Source organism: Natrix helvetica, assembly GCF_964273705.1.
Source record: "Natrix helvetica genome assembly, chromosome: 6".
In the NCBI taxonomy this organism is placed as follows: Eukaryota; Metazoa; Chordata; class Lepidosauria; order Squamata; family Natricidae; genus Natrix; species Natrix helvetica.
Genome location: NC_138553.1, coordinates 31237385 through 31259872, shown reverse-complemented (window position 1 = coordinate 31259872; position 22488 = coordinate 31237385). Strand labels below are relative to the sequence as shown.

The 22488-nt window shown below is 36.6% G+C and overlaps 1 protein-coding gene across 3 annotated transcripts in view; it reads right to left on the bottom strand.

Annotated features, from left to right (window-relative positions):
- Window positions 1-107: 107 nt before the first annotated feature.
- The window catches only part of GRAP2 (GRB2 related adaptor protein 2), a 71459-nt gene continuing 49078 nt past the window's right edge, over window positions 108-22488 (bottom strand). For 2 of the 3 annotated variants that reach the window (XR_014175688.1, XR_014175689.1), the window contains exons 6-9: window positions 13697-13819; window positions 12400-12516; window positions 9298-9533; window positions 8159-8690 (exon numbers count right to left, since the gene is read on the bottom strand). Coding sequence is in view for 1 of the 3 variants with exons in the window: in XM_081956725.1 (XP_081812851.1) it covers window position 196; window positions 9358-9533; window positions 12400-12516; window positions 13697-13819 (417 nt within the window). In the remaining 2 variants the exon portion in view is untranslated. Of the gene's footprint in view, window positions 197-8158; window positions 8691-9297; window positions 9534-12399; window positions 12517-13696; window positions 13820-22488 lie in introns of those variants that run through there. The other variant, XM_081956725.1, reaches the window with a different exon arrangement.

The window sequence follows — 22488 nt, the reverse complement described above, 5'->3', positions numbered from 1 at the left end:
GCTATGTGAACCCAGCCACTGTTTGTAAAGCATGGCATATGATGTGTCTCCCCCCCCCCCAAACCACCATTGGTTCAACTCCAAATCCTGAGTTAACCAAGTTACTACAGAGCCAGTGTTTTCAGATTCCAGCAATACAGGAAATGTTTCTTTTTCAGCATAAGAACAAGAGCCCTGAAACGTGCCTTCTGTGAACCTATGAGGATAAAAATTAATAATCTTAGTATTACCTTTGCACAATGTTATTGCAGTCTTCATAAGCTTTGTAGTTTGTGAAATATAGTAATCCTAGATGGTAATGATATGGAAATATTATGATTCTAAATAGGTAGCAGAATCTCCTCCAACTTTCCACATTTCTATTATATACTTCTTTGGCAAATTTTAGATGCACCTTTTGTTAAAAGTCACATTTTAAAAAAAATGGTTAAAATTAATTTTTAAATACTAAATGAAAACTTAAAACCAAAGCAATTCACACCATGAATATAATACAACAAAAGTTAAAAAAATGTTTTTATATATGGTCCTTCAGCTTGGATATTAAAACATAAATAAAACATCCATATCCTGCATCAAAGTATCCACAAAAATAATTCTACTCACAAACCTCCTTGATTTTTTTTTAAACCAAAACTATAAATAACCATTGCGAGAATATAATCATTTTCTCGATGTGTATTTTGAAAAATATGCCACTTCATGACACCAGCTATGAGATTTTATTCAGCCTCGTCAAAACGGTTAATCAATGAAAGAGATTTTCCATTATGACAATATGCCACAAACACTTTTTTTCTCAAGGTAGACCTGTTTCGGGGTTGAAAGACACATAGTTCCATCTCCACGTTTAGACTGCCAAGAATAAAAAGATCCAGATTCTGTGGCCTGTCTATCAAACCTAACATTAATCTTTGCCAGTGGGTGAATCATGAAGGGCCTAAAAATCTCTGAATGGAAATATATATATGACATTGTCGTTTTAAGTGAATTGTTACAGCAGGTTATTTTATGTGCCATTGCTCACCAAAACAAATCCAGAAATGCTGATGCAGGTTCAGCCTAAGTCAAATATAGGTCCTGTCTTAACCTTTCCTCTCTATTTATTTTAAGTTTGTCATTTTTGAGAAAGTTAAATAGGTCATAGCTTGGATCTGACTTTGAATCAAGCATAATTGCTTCCAGAGCAAATTTGGCATAAACATCTGTGCAATCGGTGAATTAGAACATGGAGCAAACTTGTCTGAGAACTGCCGGTAGCTGAATGACTCAGCTTATTATAAAACAATATAATGTAGCACTAATGTAACATAATGATTATGCATCAGGCATGTCAAATTGTATACAGGCATGCAATTGTTTTAACCCTTTTCTTCCAGAATTAAAAGATGTTAGGTCACATCCAAGGAAACAAGGTATTTTTCTGGGTTAGCTCCTTTGTTGCTACCCCCTTAACACTTTTATGGGTCATGCTCTCTAATAAAGGAGAAGACAGAACTGTTTTAAGTCCTCTCTTAGGCAGCATTGAAATATCTGGAAGGAGAAAGATCTGCTCATTCTGGGTGGTGAATCCAACATTCCACATAAAAAAATGCCTTTTGAAATTAGGCAAAAGTTTCCATAGGTCTTCCGAAGCCTATAAAGGAGAAATGCATATCTCATTATGGCTACTTCAGTAGAAAGAAGGCGTAATTTTTATGGAAAATAAAAAATATTAGTAACTATGAATAGAGATGCTCAAGGCATATATCTACTTTGCAGGACATTGCATGGTATAGGATTATCAATCAGATAAAGCAGATTATTCCTTATGCTGTTATATAAAAAACTTTTATCATTTAGATATTATGAGAGATAAGATTTTTCTCAGTTTAGGTCTTCACAAAATAATATGTCCACACCATAGAATTAAATTAACTATTTTATCTTTTCATTAAAAAAAAACCAGCAAGACAATCTTTACATTTCAATATATACAGTACTGTATATTTAAGCTTTTATAACAAGCATTATCTTCAAATTATTAATTTACTCTTAGAACATTGCTATACGACAAGTAATTAAATATCATTATCCCTCTTTTTACATATGAGAAACTGTAAAATATACATTTGTTGTACACCCGCTTCTGTACATTAAAACCTGTGCTATCAATTACATGAATACTATGAAATTAAAGTAGAATTTCACCCAGTGGTAAAAATATGCGGAAAGCATTAATTCAGAAAAGACAACACAGGATACAATATGTTTCATGGCTGTTCAAAAGGCCAGTCTTGAATAGTTTCATCACTGTATTTCTCTTCTCTTCTTTTTGTTTTAAAAACTTAATACAAGCTTGACAAATCATTACACACTTTGAATCAGACCCCCGATTTGTAATTTGGAAAAAAAGCCCAATTTTTAGGGCCTCCAGTCCAGATACCTGAATTTTTGTCACACCAAAAAATTTACCTTTACCTTTAACTGTACAACCGTACATGGTTTATTTATATTGATTACATATTTGCATTTATAGAACTAGTTGCTGTTTTTGAAAGGAAAAAGTATGACAAATTTCCAAGAGGCAACTTATTTATATAATTAATGTTTGTGTTACCTCAATCACAAGTTCAATGCCAGACAGGTTATATATCAGAATTAACAACTTTGACAAATCTATATCTAACAGCACGTTGGAAAAAAGACAAGACACAATATCAAATCTAATCTAATAAATGGGAGGAGATTATAATACATACAGCCTCTGGAAAAGCCATGCCTTTAAAAATGTATGAAAGATTAGTAAATCCATCCCCCCAAATCCTGCTATGCTGCTCAACATGATTGTGGGTGATGGTGTGTTCTTAGGAAGGATGAGTGAAAAACTAGGGGGTGCATAGTGATAGTATATATCCCCCAGGCTGATCCCATTTGCCAGTTAAAGCAAATAGGCACCTATATTCTGCAGTAGTTATATAGGAAGATGTTAGAGGCAAATTATCATTTTAGTGACAATGGCAAATGCATCATTTGATGTTGCATGAGAGAAAGTCAGGATAAACTACTTCATTTTATTTCCACCCCTCCTCAAAATGTGGATAGATAAGATAACAGTGTCTTTCAAACCTGGCAACTATAACACATATGGACTTCAACTCTCAGAATTCCCCAGTTGTCTGAAGCCAAGTTTGAAAAACGCTGAGATAAAGCAATTGACAATATAGTACCAGATTACGATCCCCTCAGGACTGATGGCATTCAACGTGCTACTGAGAAGAGGCTGAGCTTCTTTCAGGATATAAATGGTTATATGACAAGGCCACCTTAAAGTCTTCAGAACTCATTTAGAAGGAGAACATCAGGTATTTATTTGAAATCATGAGCCGCCTTGATACGGAACTAGTAGAATGAATTTAAACACAGTGGATATAAAAGGTTTATACACCCCTGTTAAAATTCAACACAGTTCTAGACTGCATCAACAGAGGGATAGAATCAAGATCACGTGAAGTGTTAATACCACTTTATAATGCCTTGGTAAGGCCACACTTGGAATACTGCATTCAGTTCTGGTCGCCACGATGTAAAAAAGATGTGGAGACTCTAGAAAGAGTGCAGAGAAGAGCAACAAAGATGATTAGGGGACTGGAGACTAAAACATATGAAGAACGGTTGCAGGAACTGGGTATGTTTAGCTTAAGAGAAAGAAGGACTAGGGGAGACATGATAGCATTATTCCAATATCTCAGAGGTTGCCACAAAGAAGAGGGAGTCAAACTATTCTCCAAAGCACCTGAGGGTAGAACAAGAAGCAATGGGTGGAAACTAATCAAGGAGAGAAGCAACTTAGAACTGAGGAGAAATTTCCTGACAGTGAGAACAATTAATCAGTGGAACAGCTTGCCTCCAGAAGTTGTGAATGCCCCAACACTGGAAGTCTTTAAGAAGATGTTGGATAGCTATTTGTCTGAAACGGTATAGGGTTTCCTGCCTAGGCAGGGGGTTGGACTAGAAGACCTCCAAGGTCCCTTCCAACTCTACTATTGTATTGTATTGTAAATGCCAGTTGTAAAAAGATGTTTAAAAAAATCAGACCAAAGTAAACTACTTCAGAATTTTTTCACCTTTAATATAACACATAAGCTGTGCAATTCAATTAAAAAAAATTAAAAAATTAAAAAATTAAAAAAAACAGACCTTTTTGGGGGGTGGTAAAAAAAAAATTACAATAATGTGGTTGCATAAGTGTGCACACCCTTCAAATCTGCTGCTTTAAAGAATGTTCTCAAAGTTAAAGTGTTTGCTTAAAAGGCAGCATTTTTTTCAGGTTCAAACAAACACCTAAGAAAGTTGGGCTTCTTTAATGAATAGTGAAGGGCCATGCTTGTGTGAAGTCCAATGAACTTTTAATCATTTTCAAAACATGCTCAGTTCTGCAATTCGTTTTTATTCAGAGTATGGCAGAATAAATTCAGTAGGACCTAATCCAAAATAATTGTGTATATGATTGCAACTGAAAACTTGTAACAAGTGAATTAGGTGGCTTATCTGAACCCAGGCAGCAGTTGTAGCTGATATTTTACTTTGATTTGTCGTTCTACATCAGAAGTTACAATAAAATATTAGGGATGTAGCAATGTTTTGGGAAAGATGAAATTATTTCAAATCCCAGATGATAATCTCTAAGTATAATCTTGCTCATGCTTTGTGAAAACAACTGGAAGGACTTTACAAGCTGATCTGGAGAGATAGATGCACCCTACCCAGAATGGCATTGTCAACCAGAAATACCGGTTTAGCATGTCAAAAGAAGAATCAAATTATAATACTTTGAGTAAATAGAATTTGGAGTACACATTTATAGAAATACATTTCAAATTCTACTGGTTTGAATTCGTGCTTTAAATTGAATTATAATGCTATTGGGGTGCTATGGTATTAGGGAGGGAACCAATAGAATTTCTTCTACTTTTACTTATTCCGATTACTGCATGTGCCCAGTAAAACTTGATCTATGTATTACTCTTAACAATAATGTGGTTTGTTTTACTTTAGTTTGTGCAATCTATTAATTTAGCCATTACAGTTTGTAAACTGAGAGAAGAGAGTATCTGTAGCTCAGGATTGAACTCTGGGGTCCTTGGTGTTCTCTCAGCTTGGTTGTTTTCTTGCAGCCACGTCATTTCCAAATTGGGTAGCATAATGATAATTTGTGGCTTACTCAGTAAGCCACGGTTAAACAAATTATGGGTTAACATAATGAATGAACTTGATTTCTGTATAATGGTAGGTATCCAGTGCTGAATGATCCTTAAACTGGAGACCGACACCTCCTTCAGGAGCACATATAAATCCAAATAAACCAAACCAAACCAAACTATGTGCAGGGTTTGTATTGGGTTAGGGGCTGAAGTTCTATAAAAGGGTAGGGAAGGACAAGTTTCTGAAACAATGCTTGCCTGCCTTCCTCCCTAACAAAGCCATAAAGCACTGTTACCCAGATATGTTGGGTTTACAGGTCACAGAATTCTTAATCAATTTACAGAAAGCTTTTTTAGCTGGGAATTTTTGAAGTCTTAGTCCCAATACAGCAGGGCAGCACTACTTTGGGGAAGATAGTTCTAGTTTCCTGACTAAGCAGGGGGTTCCAACTTTGACAAGTTTAGAACAGGGGTCTCCAACTTTGATAAGTTTAAGTCATGTGGACTTCAACTCCCTTGTGGGAGTTGAAGCCCACGGGTCTTAAAGTTGCTAAGGTTGGAGACCCCTGGACTAGAAGACCTCCAAGTTCTCTTCCAACTCTGTTATTCTATTCTTTATTCTATGTATCCTAAATTCTAAGATTGCTTTAGGGTTAGGATTAACATTCGGTACATAGGTATTTGTAAACTGCAGTAAGATATATAATAGATCTTTGAGGATTTGCATTCACTTGCAGAACAGACTTTTGATATTCAGTAATAGTTTGGGGAAGACGGACACACTGTAGGTAGAATGCATTATAAATATTTATTCAGTCAAAAAACAGTAAGGAAACTGGAGCTAATGTTCCTTATCATATAGTGGGACATTTAGGCAAGGTATTCTACATTTCTTTAATTGGCTACTTATAAAGTTTTAATGAGTGGAAAGTTGTCTTTTGCTTTTTGCAGTATTTATACTTTATCCTTTGTAACATTTTGGAGCATTATTTCTTCTTAATGCAAGCAATATTTTGACTCTATATTTTGCATTTAAATTCATGGTGAGTCCTTAATTTGTTTGTTTCCCCCAGTAGTTGATATCTACATTTACAGTTCTTTCCAGTTGCTGCTTCTATTAATGTAAATGGAATCTTTTATGTTTCATGCAAATGAGGCCACTTCAAAAAGCTTTTACTTACATTAAAAACTCCTCTGATCGTGAAAGGAATAGGCAGTGGTTTGTCAGCATTGTTTACCATGATGATATTGTACTTGTATTTTTAAAAATGATATTTTTTTTTGTAATCAGGATGACTTGGCTGACATAAGTCATTCAGAAAGTTCAGTTATCATTCACAAGAGATTACTAGTTATCTATTAGCAGAATTATTTTTAAAGTCAGTTAAACCAGTAATCAGAATTACAGTAAAGCAAGCATATACAATGCTTTTGTAAAGTTGAGTTGCAAGGTTTACTCCAAGTTTTTTTTTTTTTTTTTGAGGAAGTGGAAGGTTTCAACAATACGAGAAAATGTTCCACCCAGATTTTGCTATAGCAGTGGTAAATATATTTCCTTGCATACAAAGGATTTTATAAAAAACAACAACATATTGATATTTGTACTGGAAGAACAGAATCCAGGGCCTGTTTAAATGATGCTTGTGAGTACAAGAGACAAGGAGGACAGGAAGAAACCTTAACTAGTATGGATTATGGCCTACTCTATCTAAGCAGACTAAGAAAACATAGGTGATGCAATTAGAATATGTAGCCCTATCATGTTACCCATTAAAAATCATCATTTAAGAGCCACGGTGGCACAGTGGTTACAGTGCAGTACTGCAGGCTACTTCTACTGCCTACTGGCTGCCTGCAATTTGGCAGTTCAAATTTCACCAGGTTCAAGGTTGACTCAGCCTTTCATCCTTCTGAGGTGGGTAAAATGAGGACCCAGATTGTTGGGGGCAATATGCTGTAAACCGATTAGAGAGGGCTGTAAAGCACTGTAAAGCGGTATATAAGTCTAAGTGCTATTGCTATCATACCCAAACAAGACTAATGTGAACAAAGACGGTATATTCTGAGAATCTAGATTGCTAAAAATATTATTTATTTTTATTGTATACTGTTTTTATATTAAATTACTTCTTTCTTTATACACCTTCCACTGAAGCATCTCTTAGCAGCCTAGGAGAACTTGTTCAGGTGCTACAACAAATTAATAAATGTTCGATGATAATTTTTTTTGACATGAACAGCTTATGTAAATATCACTAATAAATATTTTTTTTGTCATATGTGCTTGATTTCACTTGGGAGGAGACAGGACGAATCTTAGGTTAATAGTATATTTATTGTAATTGAATTTCCAATATTCTTTGAAGGAAGTTATTACTATCAGATATAAAGCTGAGACATGTTTACTTTGTGGATTTCCCTGTGAATCAGCTATGGAGCTATGTGATGTTAAGAAAGAGACATTATTAGCATAATGGCCACAATTCAAATTGTTCAACTGGTTGCTTGTTTTTTCCGTGTAACAGGAAGTAGAAATTTACCCTACAATGAAACATTTTTTCCAATTCCACGGCAAAATGTTAATATTCTCAGGCATTTGTTCCGTGAAATAAGCATGTAGACTTTATAATATTTGGAAGAACAATCAGAGCAATTTTGCAAGCTGTCTTACTAAATCTTACAAAAAGTAGGGAATCATCGTATGGAAAGACAACTCAAACCAAGATAGAAAGAGCACTGTGTTTTTCTCAACTGGACTGAATCAAATTTCTTCAGAAAACTGAATGCAAATGATAGGTGTACAGACCAACAAATTGAATAGTTTTAAAATAATTTTCTTGGATTTCCCCCCCCCCCCTTTTTTTTAAAAAAAATTAAAGTTCTGCATGTACATTTGTACAATTAAATATAGGTAGTTTTTGACTTACAACAGTTCATTTAGTGACTGTTTGAAGTTTCATAGGCACTGAAAAAAGGGACATGATTGTTTTTCACATTTATGACCGTTGCAGTATCTCCGCAGACACGTAACCAAAATTCAGGCACTTGGCAACTGGTTCATATTTATGATGGTTGCCAGGGTTATGTGATCATCTTTTGGGATTTTCGGGCAAGCAAAGTCAGTGGAAAAACCAGATTTACTTAGCAACCATGTTATTAAATTAACGACTGCATTGATTCACTGAATGACTGTGGCAAGAAAGGTCATAAAATGGGGTCAAAGCAACTGTCTTGTTAGCAATAGAAACGTTGGGGCTCAGTTATGGTTGTAAGTTGAGGACTACCTACATCTACTTTCTAAATTTTTTAAAAGTACTGAATGAATTTAAGAGTTGAGACAATGCTCCAAAAAGGACTTTTCTGCTATAATGTTTCAAATGAACCAAAGCTATCCATAGCTCAGTGCTTCCTGAAAGGTGAGCTCAAAGGAGGTGGTGTGTTTAAATAATAATTAATAGTGGTTAAGATGATGGAGCTATGAACACGAACCAGACATTTTAAGAGTACCTTCTATTTATACCAGGCATGTCCAAAGTGCGGCCCGGGGGCCAAATGTGGCCCTTTTTCAAATTTCAAGCGGCCCGCAGCCTCTTCTCCCCACTGGAGTTATTTGTTTAGTCTTTCATAAAATACCGTATTTTTTGAAGTATAAAGATGCATCTTTTTCCCCTCAAAAAAGAGGCTAAAAATCTGGGTGCATCTTATACACTGAATACAGCATTTTTTGCCTCCCAAAACTCTGCCCCCTTCACCAAAATGGCTGTGCATAGCCTTTAGGAGGTTTTCAGAGTGCTCCTGGGGGCTGTGGAGGGCATAAATGAGCAAAAAACGGGCCATTTTTTGCTCAACTTTGCCCCCCCAGCCCCCAGGAGCACTCTAGAAGCCTCTTAAAGGCTATTCATGCCCTTTTAAAAAAAGGCCCATTTTCATGGGAGAGTGCAAAAACTTTTTTTTAAATTTGCCTCTTCAAAATCTTGGTGCGTCTTATACTCCGAAAAATACGGTAGTTAATTCGCATTTAATGTTAAGGGTTCAAAGAATGTCAGGCTGAATGATCGGCCCCACACATTTTCACCTCACCAAATCTGGCCCTCCTCACAAAAAGTTTGGACACCCCTGATTTATACAATGGCACATTCTTATGAAACCCCCATGAGAAACAAAGACAGTTTACTAGTTCATTGGCTGCACATAGTTGGCAGGAAAGAGACCAAGAGTTCCATGTAAGCAGCCTTTCCACCAATGTTCATCAGAGTTGTCGAGGACTTCTATGACGTCTCCAGTGCAGAATCCTAGCTCATCGCCCTCTGCCGCCTCAAAATCATACAAGGCCCGGACCCATTTTGGCCTCTAGCAATAAAGAGAAAGAAATGCATTAGCCACGAATAAAATCTTGGAGATTACAGTGAAATTTGCTATCACCAAATCATAATGATCTTACTTCTTGTAATGTAGAGATGTTGTACCTTATCCACCTCATAAATTGTTCATTTCTCCACCCCCCTCAATGTTTTCCCTTAAAAAACCCTATGGACCTCAGATTATTTTCATACCAGTGGTGGGTTTCAAATTTTTTTTTAGAACCTCTTCTGTAGGTGTGGCCTGCTTTGTGCCATGTGACTGGGTGGGAGTGGCTTGGCAGTCATGTGACTGAGTGGGCGTAGCCAACTTGTAAAATGTAGTGAAACTGATTTAACAATGCTCTTGCTTAGCAACCAAAATGTTGGTTCAGAAACTCTGGCATTTGAAGCACGCAAGTCTTAAAGCTGTCATGTTACAAGACCCTTGCACCCCTAACCCTTTAGAAAAAAAACCCCAGGGATGTTCAAACTTGACAGCTTTAAGACTTTAAGGTTTCGCTAGGACTCTTAGAGGCGGGCGGGGCGAATGGTGAGCCAGCCAATCAGTGAGCGGCGGGCGGGGCAAGCATGGGGAGGGAGCTGGAACCAGTTCTAAACTGCACGGTAGATTTGTGGAACCTCTTCTATAGAAGAGGTTAGAACTGTCAGGAACCCATGTTTGCATGTTTTGTGTCCCATATCTCTAATTTCTGTAATTCCTGATGACCATGCCAAGACACCCTTGTAATTTTGAAAACACAGGCAGTTACAGAAAAAGAAAAAAGTCTAAACTCTTTAGAATTACCAGTACACCAGCATGTAGATTTTGAAGGAAAAAGTATAAAAAAATCCAGAGCAGATAAATTGAGGTGGAATGAGACAGTATAGTTTTGATGCTGGAAAAGAGTGGGTTAAGGAGAAAAAATAGATTGTAGTATAGTAACTGTCAGCCTAGGCAAGAAAAAAAATGGACCATTCTGTAGTTAAACAAGTGTGGAGAGAAAGAAAAAATAGTAGTTCAGAAAAAAACAGTATCAGAGCAGAGGTTTCAATAATTTATATCTATTAGTATAGCTTTAATGGAAGTATACAGATGCTCGGTTATTATATACATAAACATTTAGTCACTAGAATAATTGTAATTACATTTTACACTAGGCTGCCATAATAATAAATAGTACTGTGTTTAATTTCTTAGCTTTCTATGTGTCTGGCTTTACACCTATCCATACCCACACTCTGATCCTTCTAAAGATTATAACACATTGGCATTTTACTAGTATGTCAATTGCAAGGCTTCTCCTAGCAAGGTGGACTGGCACTTAAGGATACAAAATGTACTGATATGTAGATTTGTTGTAAAAATAAAAACTAAGAAGACTTTACCAAAGAATTCCAGCAGAGGGATCCACAGATTGTGGTAAAAGAAATCACAGCACACATAAAAAATAGGCACAGCTTCAATCACACTGTCAGGGCTGCCAGAATGATGTTTTCCATCATTTTTGGACGGGGAAGGAGAGTAACTGATAGATTTGTTATCAGGCTGCTTATGACTATAGGTAGTCCTCAACTTCTGTTGCTAATTGAAACATTTGTTAAGTGAGTTTTGCCCCATTTTGCAATCTTTCTCGCCACAGTTAAGTGAATCACTGCAATTAAGTTAGTAACATGGTTTTTAAGTGAATCTTGCTTCTCCATTGGCTTTACTTGTCAAAAGATCACAAAAGGTGATCGCATAACCCAGGAGGACTGCAACCATCATAAATATGAACCAGTTGCCAAGCATCGGAATTTTGATCACATGACCACGGGGATGGTGCAACAGACATAAGCATGAAAAATGGTCCTAAGTCACTTTTTCAGTGCCATTGTAACTTTAAATGGTCATTACAGAAACTGTTGAAAGTCAAGGGCTGCCTCTATGTGAGCACTTGTTCTTATTAACAAAGTTAATTGACAGAAACCATAGAGTTGTCTCTAGGTTTATTGGTCTTCATAGGTATCATATTACCAGGGATGGGATTCCACCAGTTCGGACCGGTTTAGGCGAACCAGTAGCTCCAATGATCAGCTGGGAGTGAACCAGTTCATCCCGAGAATCAGATGGGCCCACCCGCCTGCCCGCGCTATTTTCCTACCTTTATCTTTTCAGCTGATTTGCGTGGCAGCTGCTCTGCCGCGTGAATCAGCTGTGTTACTCCTCCAAAGAAACCCGGTAGTGAAGATTTCTTCAAACTGCAAATTGCGCGATCACCGAACCAGTTGTTAAAGTGGGAGGATCCCACCACTGCATATTACATTATAAACCAATGGTTTATACCAGGGGTGTCCAAACTTGGGAACTTTAAGACTTGTGGACTTCAACTCCCAGAATTCCCCAGCCGGCCGGCTGGGGAATTCTGGGAGTTGAAGTCCACAAGTCTTAAAGTTCCCAAGTTTGGACACCCCTGGTTTATACACACCCCCAGCTATTTCTGGGTTGAAGGCTGTGCTTGATATTTAAGAGCTGTGGTTGGTGGCCCCCCAAAATAGTGTGTGGGATCAAGACAGTCACTAAGATTGACTTTATTTACACTTAAAATGAATTAAAATAATATAATTAAAATGCATACCCACCAATTATTTACATTACTTCAATATTGAAATTATTAAATAGCTCCCATCACATTAAGCATTGTTCTTTCTTAGCCATTTTAGAAGTTCCTGAGAGCTTCCCCTAAGCTTTCAATTTTGCTTAATGTTATTTTTCTCTTCCAGTGAAATACATAGAAAAAATAAATTGATCTATTTTTAAAAAAAATAAAAGTTTAGCTGTATTACCCGTCAAATTAAATTCTCTCTCTGAAAAAAAAGATGAGTGTACTTGTACTTACCTGCACTTGTTGCGCTGGATCAGTGTGTCTCCGGAAAATAGATGTTGCACTTGGTTCTTTACAATCCTTTGGGCCCCTAGGCAGATCTTGAATATCCAAGCTTCTGCCATGTCTATTCTATGAAGCAAAAAAAATATAACATTACCACTATGAATATGATCCAAGATGGAATTCAAATCTTCATGGACACCTATTAAGAGGGTATCTTGGTACAAATATAAACAGAGAACAAAAACAGCAAACACACTCAAGTGGCTCCATCTATTTCACAGCAAGGCCTGGGAGATGACAAGATCTGCAAGGCTTTTATGGGACAGCAACAGAATGGAAGCCAAACAGACCAGCTACCAGCACAGCTTGTAGAACAGAAGTGTCATATAGTCATATTGAGGCATTCCCATCACCACTCAAACATTAATGTTCTGGATCATCTGAAGATTCTGAATGGTTTTCATGTAAAATACATTGCACTAATGAGTCACCCTTGCAGCACCCTTCAGGTGATTAGGGCATGACTGACTGTCTCAAGGGCCTCCTGATCCAGAAGATGGAGCTGACGGAGGTCTCCCTTGGCCATAGCTGCCACTTCTTTTTGAACCGTAATTCCAAAAGGACCCTCAGATTGTGCATCCTTCTTGAGCAGGGAAGTGCTTCTCCATTCAAGAGTATAGATGGAAAGTCCTGGATGCAGAGTCCCTAATATCCACAGCTACATAGGCTTTGTAACATTGATTCAAATTCAGTTCTTCCCCAACCAGGCCTGTATAGTTTCCAAGTACTCATTTGGCCAGTCTAAAGTAAAAAGACTTAACTGGGTATCATCAACATACTGATGATGATACTGAACATCAGACCCCTCCCTTCTAATGGCTTCATGCAGACATTAAACAAGAATGGACCCTATTAAAGTCACCTCACATCATAGGGTCTAGGGGACAACCTTTTCTTGCTTGCTAACACTGACTGGAGCAAACCATGAAAGAAGGACGAGAATAATCCCGCCCTGCTGATGGTTCATAAGGGTACTGTGGTCAGTGGTGTCAAAAACTGCTGAAAGATCAAAAAACATCAGGATGGATGCATTACCTCTATCCTGGCTCTACAACAGTAAAGGTAACGATGCCGAATCCCAAATGAAAACTAAAAACTGATTGAAGCATACATCTACCGAAGATAGGTTCGTGATAAATAATCATTTTTATTGTTATTATTGTTAAAAATTCTGAGAAACAAATCCTTCTTGATGCATCACATAGAACTAAATCTATTATCTGTCTGTCATTGATTATTGTATTACCTGCTTATGATGCCAAGATGCAAAAGGATCCTCATATTTATTGTGCTCTGATGGTCTTGCATCTTTTATTGATGGATGGAGTGATTCCAACTCCTTTTTATGTTGGTTCTTATCACATGCTTCCTGGAAAGAAACAAGTTTTCCCTGTTATACTGCATATTTATTCATAAGTAGTCCTTCCCATAAATGATGTCCCTTGTTTTTCAAATTAGATTTTTTAAATATGTTTTCCCACAGTCACCAACACATGAATCTATGATTCAACAAAAAGCAACAAAGAGTAAGGTCATGTTTAGAAACTGGTTTGTGAACTAAACTTCGTGGACTAGAAAAGCTTTTAAGAAAGCTGTATTCATGTGACTAGTCCCATTTATCAGTAAGCAAACCATTGATAAGCCATACTATTTCCAGCATTTCAAGAGGTTTTCTGTGCTTTTCCTTCCAAACAAAAATCTGAGATGCAGTTCTTCATTACTTTTTTTTTTTTTACTTTCTAAGACATTTTTGGGACTTTGGGGTCCAGAAACATTCTTGGAAATAAAAGATTATCTTTGAGCGTGGGATTCTCCTTTGCAGCATGTTACTTTCCCAAAGGAAAAAATTCAGGGCTACAAAATATATATACACTCTGACTCTTACATATTCTTTACATGGAATGTCAGAACCATGAATCAAGGCAACTTGATGGTGTCCAAATAAAAATGTCAAGATTGAACATTGACTTTCTGGGAATCAGTCAATTGAAATGGACTGGAATGGGTCACTTCACATCAGAGGAACAATATATCCACTGCAAACAAGAAAAATGAGAGTGGCACTGGAGTAGCTGTCATTATTATTGATATTTGTTTAGGTTACAATAAAAAATGATAGCAAGATCTCAGTCTGAGTCAAAGGCAAGAAAATCAAAATGACAGTGATCCACATCTATACTCTAACTACACATGCTAAGGGAATAGAAATTAATTTTGTGATGACATGCGGACCTTGCCCACAAGCATTTAAATAGTCACACTAATTCCTGGCAACTAGAATGCTAAGACTGGAAATGAAAAGGCATTTGGGAATCATGGGAAAATTTGGCTTCAGAGTATGAAGGAAAGCTAAAGATGAATAAGTTTCTTTGAAGAAAATTCAATATTTACAGCAAATATTGAATGGCAGTACTTGCAATTGAATTTATCCCTGCCTTGGAAGATAGCATTCGAAAAATCATAAAGGATTTCCCTTCTACTACTTTACCTGCTGATACTTTCCCCTCCTTTCTTTATGTTAATCTTTTACCCCGTTTCTTGTCCTACATTATTGCTTGATGAATTGTTTTTTAACTATTAGTAGCTTTCTTGTTTCATTTCAGAACATTGTTGTTTATACTTTCCTAAAAAACACTTTCCTGGATTTTTCTTTGTGCTCAAAGAAAAGGGGCTTATGCTCCTTTTAATGAATATAATAAATATATTTATATAATATTTATATATAATACTTTCATTTGCAAGGATCACATACAGACATGGATGATTTTTAAACATCTGCTTTACATAAGGATGAAAAGTTACTTAAATACTAATTGACTAGAATCTTTATTCATATTACATATAACAATCACACAGAATATACTTAAGTCATTTGAAGCCTGCCATACAAATAATTTGGAAAGCTATTTTAGGAAATGACCAGGCTGAGCCCATGGAAGAAGAAGAGGTCAAAAGTGTCATCAGTCTTGAGTCCCTTCGCACCCACAAGCGATCTAAGTCCAGCCCACCTTGAATTCTGTTGACTCTTATCTACCCCCAATTTGCTTTTACTGTTAGTAGTTCAGATTCTTGTAGAGAGCTTAAGCTTGCAATACATTTATATATTCATTTGAACTGCCTGGACTCCTGATTTCTGAGACTTGACAGTTGCATTGCGAAATACTGTGAATCCATATGTTAAAATTTCCTTATCTGGGTTGCAAGAATTGAAATGACCATTAGTTTTGGCAACAGAAAGGTTGTTTATCTTTGTTTCCATCTAGAGGTCATCTGAGGTTTTGCAACTCAAATATGGTAATCCTACATTACTATCATCTGAAATTGACAGCAAGCAGTGAGGTTAACCAAAGCAGCAACAAAAATCTTCAGTTCCAACTGAACTGAATGTATTACAAAAAAATATCTGCTTACAGAGTAGCATAACTATTCTAACTTTAAATCAAATATTTGTTTTTAGTGTATTCATAGCACATACCGTCTATTTATGAATGTTTTTTTAATTAAAAAGGAACTACTTATTATTTCATGTAGCAACTTGCTGCTATGTCCATATGAAAGGGAAGCATATGTCTCAAAATACATTGAGTAATGGTTGCATTATTTTCTTTTAAATCATGCTTTTTCCAGCAAAATCCCAGAAGCTGTTTTTTTCTAAGCTCATGCACTTTATGTTCAGATATCTGTCAATCTTACAAACTGAACTTTTTGAGAGAGTGGCTCTACAAATTTCTACACTTTATGCCATAATGCAAATAATGGAATTGAAGATCCTAACTTTTTTTTGATTTGGATTTATTTAGCTTTATAAGACTTTCAGTCATGTTTTACGCCTGATTTCACTTTGGTGCTTAAACCTGTTGGCACCCATTTATACGAACATAAGTTCATTGCTAATTAGTAACAAAGGGATTTTAAATAATTCAAAACCGCAGATATTTTATGTCTAAACGCTGAATAATTTCTTTTCTTTGTAATAAAAAGGTACTAAGAAAGAGAACAAAACATTAAAGCAGAATTCAGAATATACATTCCAATTTATACTGGATTGTCTCCTAGGACTTTCTTTAAAAGGAAACAAACAGTTATGTCGGGTAAACTTTTTTGCTTCATTGAATGACTGGAACCAGTCTTTCTAGCATGAGCTGAAATTATAGTCTGGAATCTCTCCAAAATAACCTATTTTCTTTTTCCTTTTAAGTTTTAAGTATCAGTATGGTGAAAAATATGCCTTTGTTGCAAACCCCAAATCCTTATTTGTATACTTAGATGGATTGCTTTATGAATAAATATAAATGACGTCTTCCACAATTATTTTTTTTCCAGGTGGAAGTATACTTTGCATCAGAGGTGGGCTGCTCTGGTTTTACTACCGGTTTACTTCGCACACGCTTTGCAGAACAGTGGTGGGTGTGGCCTGCATGTGACGTATCCTGCCCGCAGGCTGTCAGTTTGACAGGCCTGCTACAGCAATTAGTTTTTCTTACACCTTAGTTCTGTAGATATTTTAAGACATTCTGCTGTATGGAAAGAATACATACAAATTCAATGAAATAATCTAGATTATACTCCTGCATCTGTCCCTCAACCAGCCCCACTCTCTCTTTCAAACTGTTCACAGGTATAAATAGTTGTTTTTTACTTCTGACAAACATGTCTGATAGCAGTTGAACATAAATTCAAAGAATATTTCATGGAATTGAATCTGATACTATTTGATATAAGCTCTCATAACATACTTTTTTTTAACCTCAATCATGGCCTAAATAGCCAGCCTGCATTATAATACTGCAGCTGCCCTGCCAGTCTAAATGCAAGAGAGTTATCTAAGTCTGCATAAATATGCATCCTGAGACTTTCTATTTACAGGTAGTCCTTGACTTACAACAGTTCGTTTAGTGACCGTTCAAAGTTACAACGGCACTGAAAAAAGTGACTTATGATTATTTTTCACACTTATGGCCATTGTAGCATGCCCATGTGATTAACATTCAGATGCTTGACAATGACTCATATACAGTATATGACAGTTCCAGGGTCCCAGTCATGTGATCCTCTTTTGAGAACTTCTGACAAGCAAAGCCAATGGGAAAACCAGATTCAATTAGCAATCAGTTGGCCGCCCCAGGGTGCCATCGGCCAGACAGTGTCGGCTAGTGACCCCCAAGGGGAGAGCCTTCTCTATGGGAGCGCCTTCCCTCTGGAATGAGCTGACCCCAGAGCTTCGCATAATCCCCAACCTCCGGTCCTTCCGACGCATCCTAAAAAGTTGGCTTTTCCAGCAAGCCAGCCTGGCCTGAACAAAATAGAATAAATGATTGATTTAATTATTAATTTAATCTAATTTTTAAAATGTTATTGTTAATATTAATTGGGTTTGTTTTTGGATACTCTATCTAATTTCCTTTTTAGCTTTTGTAATATGTGTTTTTTTAAATGTTGTACACCGCCCTGAGTCCTTTGGGAGAAGGGCGGCATATAAATCCAACAAACAAACAAACAAACAAACATCATGCTTCTAATTTAACAACTGCAGTGATTCACTTAACAAATGTGGCAAGAAAAGTCATAAAAGGGGACAAAACTCACGTAACTAATTTTTTACTTGACAGCACACATTTTGGGCTCTACTGTGGTTGTAAGTTGAGGACTACCTGTATTTAGGAGATTCTCCCAGTATTTCACTGTAATAGAGAACATGTGATGTCCTTTAAAAATTAAAAGCAGAATCTCAGATAAATGGAGCAAAACATTGCTATGCCTGAGCTGGGAAAGATCTTTCTCTCTGTATGTGTCCAACTTCTCAATTTTTGCTAAAATCTATGATTGCAAATAAATGTTTAAATACAAACGTCTCTTCAATCATTCTGGCTGGAATTACCCCCCAAAGTTTAGGAGGTTCAGGAAAAGAAGCAGAAAATGTTGCTTTGAGGTCCAGGCTGCCTCCTAAGAAATCAATAAATATTTTAGGCTGAATGTACTTTAAATTTTAAATTGTTATTAGTATGTGCAAAAGTCCATTATTCTTACATCTCTATGCAGTAATTATGTGCTTTATAACAGCCTGGTACATCAGATATGTTCTAGAAGATCTTAGCATTTTCTTTTTTAACACAATAATAAGGGAGGAGCTTGTGATGCCTTTGTTGGCAGTACAGTGTTCTACTAGAAGGGTCTTTCATGCCAGACAAGTCTTAATGGAAGAATCAGACTAAATGTATCCATCAGTCCATTTAATATGGTAAGAAAACAGAAAAGAATCTTATACTGGATCAGTCATCACCTAGGTCAGCAGGAGCTAGACTCAAATATTACTGAACAATAATAAACAGAACAAAGGCAATAAATAATAAATCAATAATAATAGCAGAAATGGTTAAAAATCAAGTGAAAATGATTAAAACCTGGGTATCTCCTGGAAATGATTAATTGCATTCAGTGGTGAAATTCAATTTTTTTTACTACCGGTTCTATGGGCGTGGCTTGGTAGGTGTGGCAGGGGAAGGATACTGCAAGATCTCCATTCTCACCCCACTCTGGGGCCAGCCAGAGGTGGTATGTGCCGGTTCTCTGAACTACTCAAAATTTCCGCTGTTCTTCAGAACCTGTCAGAACCTGCTGAATTTCACCCCTGATTGCATTGTTTTTGGCCCAAATATCTGAGTAGCTTACATTCAGTTATAGATAAATAGCTTAATGAAGTCTTGCATAAAGGAAACATCAACAAATGGTTAATAGCTTTTCTGGCAAAACTTATCTGATTGAAAAAGATCTGGCAAAAGGGACATAACAGAAAATGATAGGTCAATAACATGCTTGCCTGCAATGTTTAAATTACTCATAGGGATAACAACAGACAACATCCAATATTATTTAGGACAAAATAACATATTTCAGGCAGAATATAAAAGAAAAAGCAGAGGTACATAATCAACTTCTGATTAATAAAATTTTGGAGAATTACAAAAGAAAAAAAACAAACCCAAAACAGTTTAACTGGCTTTTGCTTGGTATTAATATAAAATGGCATTTGATTCATTACACATAATTGGATCGTCAAATGTTTGGAAACTGGCATCTGTACAAACATTAGAATTTTTATGGAAAAATAATGAAGCAGTGGAAGACAGAGTTATTGAAAATAAAAATAAAAATCAACACTAGGAGAGGCATCTTCCAGAGTGATTCATTACCACCCTTCTTTGCCATTGGATAGGTATCCCATTTTTATTGATTTTGGGAAAAAAAATCTTGGCTACCAAAAAATGCTAATCAAATCTCACCTTTCTTTTATATGGACAGTCTGAAATTGAAATCTTGATTTTGGCTGCTCAAGAGCAAGCTATTTGTACCAATGCAAACAAGGTCAGAATGGAAAATGATTCAAAGTGCAAAGTGTGCAAAGAGGCAGAAGAAACAGATCCTAAACGCAGCTTGTGCAAGAAGTTTGCACAAACTGATTATAAACAGTTACGTAACACAGCTGACAGAATGTTTCACTGGAATATCTGTAAAAATTATCATGTGCCAGTAATGAATTATTGATGGGAACACAGTTGGAAAAAGTAATTGATAATGAGTAGGTTAAAATATTGTGGGATGTCTTTTTTTTTTTTCATAACACCAGATTTAATTGTAGTGGGAAGATGAAAATATGGATAATTGATGTAGCAATTCCAAGAGATAGTAGAATGGAAAACAAATAATTGGAGAAGATCACAAAATATTTGTTCAAGATCTGAAAATTGAAGCTGAAAGCTTATGGTATAAACTGGCCATGGCAATTCCAGCAGTTATTGACATACTTGCACACCAAAAAATCTTGGATGACACATAAAATGTGCACATTTTCAAAATTTTCATCTGTCAATTGCAGAAAGTTGCACTGCTTGGATCTGCACATATACAACAGTGATACATTATTATGACATTCTAAGTTCTTGGAAAGGTTTCAGTGCAGATGACGGCCAACATCAGCTAACGAATTGGCAGCTGTGACTTCACATTGTTGTGAACAAATAATAAAGGCAAAGTATTACAGGGGGAATACACAAATAAAACACACATGCAAAGCAGATAGCAACAAGTCCTGGCAATGGCTAAGAGCGGGAAAGTTGAAGAAAGAGACAGGGGTGTGTGTAATTCTGGCTGCATAAGACCAAGCCTTAAGAACAAAGCCAGAACTGAATAGATAGTAAAAGACAGCAAATACCACATCTTCAAAGAAGCTGAAGAAGCCTAGTCAGCAAGATCACACAGAGTGACTACAAACAATGGCATAATGAAATAGCAACAATTGGAATATCTGCAAGAAATATTTATTTACAGCCATGGTGGCACAATGGTTAGAATGCATTACTGCAGGATAATTCTGCTGACTGCCAGCTGCCAGCAGTTTGGCAGTTCGATTCTCAGCAGCTCAAGGTTGACTCAGCCTTCCATCCTTCTGAGGTGGGTAAAATGGGGACCCAGATGGTTGTGGGCAATACGCTGACTCTGTAAACCACTTAGAGAGGGCTTTAAAGCATTGTTGAAGGGCTATATGTCTAAGTGCTATTGCTAGTGTTAAGTACTATTATCAAATTTATTTGCCACCCGTCTTATGTCAAATAACATTTGCTTGAAAGTAAGAACTATTGGGACTACAAAATAGACAAAGTAATATAAAATGAAGAAGCTAAGATGGTCTAGGACTTTAGGCTTCAAACAGAAAATAACACCACAGTTTTAACAATTGTTGATAAGAAAGAGAAATTGTCTAGCTAGTGGATATGGCAATACCTGGAGACAGCAGAATAGAAGAGAAAGAACTGGAGAAAATCATAAAATACAAAGACTTCCAAATTGATGTAAAACAACTGTGGCAAAATAAAGCAAAGTTAATGCCAATAGTAAAATCCCAAAAAATCTAGATATCACTTGAATACTGTTGGCATTGACAAAATCATCATCAGTCAATTGCAAAAGGCAGCCTTATTTGGAACAGCTTACATCTTGTGTCAATAGCTTTAACGCCATCAAATGCCTAACCTGGGTCCTAGAAAAAATGCCAAATCACATGCCTTTATATTACAAGACAGGAGTTTCCTTTACAGGATTGTTTAATTTTTCTCTTTTATTGCCACCAATGCAATTTGGATGGTCAAGCCCCTTTTCTTATAGGGAAAGAATAGTAGGTAGGGAGTTTGGAAGTTGAGTCATGACAACTGGACTTTTTTTCTTATTGGTTCAAAACAATTCAGAGCTCATCTAAGTAGCTTCTTAAGCCTGAGCAAGTTGGTGGGGGGTTCTATATATGTCCTACAGGAGATTTCATTTTTCATCTAATATGGCTAGGCTTATTTGGTGAATAGGCAAAGAGTCATTAGGATGTAAATGTTCCAACTCCTAGGTTCTTTACCCTAGGTGGGTCATTAAGTGTGGTGAACATGGTGAGCCTGGGAAGATGCCTTAACTGAACTGCCTGGAACTGATGAAAGAGCAGCATAAGAAATGGGGGACAGGTTGTGTCTGAGGCCTCCACCTGGGAAACATTTTCCACTTTGGCATAAGTAGATTTCTCCAATTGTCTCTGAAACCAACTATCTTCCCTGTCCAAAATGTGAATATTATTGTCCTCAAAAGAGTATCCTTTTTCTTCTAAATGAAGGTGCACTGTTTTGATTCTGATCCTGTGATGTTGCTTCTCCTGTTCTGGGCCATCCTCTTGTGTAAAGGCTGCTTGGTTTCACCAATATAAAGCTCTGAACACTCCTCAGTGTGCTGGACTGCATATGCAACATTACTCTTATCTTTTGGTATTGGCTCTTCAGGGTGGATAAGCCTCTGTCTCAATGTGTTGGTGGCCTTGAAAAGCACAGCTATGTAATGTTTTCCAAATATCTGTTTTAACATCTCTGATACACCAGCTGTGTAAAGAATGACCAGATTATTCTTCTGAATCTGAGTACCAGCTCTGTCTGCCATTTTATGTTGAATCCACACAGTGATTTAATAAAGACCCAGTTTGGATATCTACAGGTCTTAAGAGTTTTCCTTAGG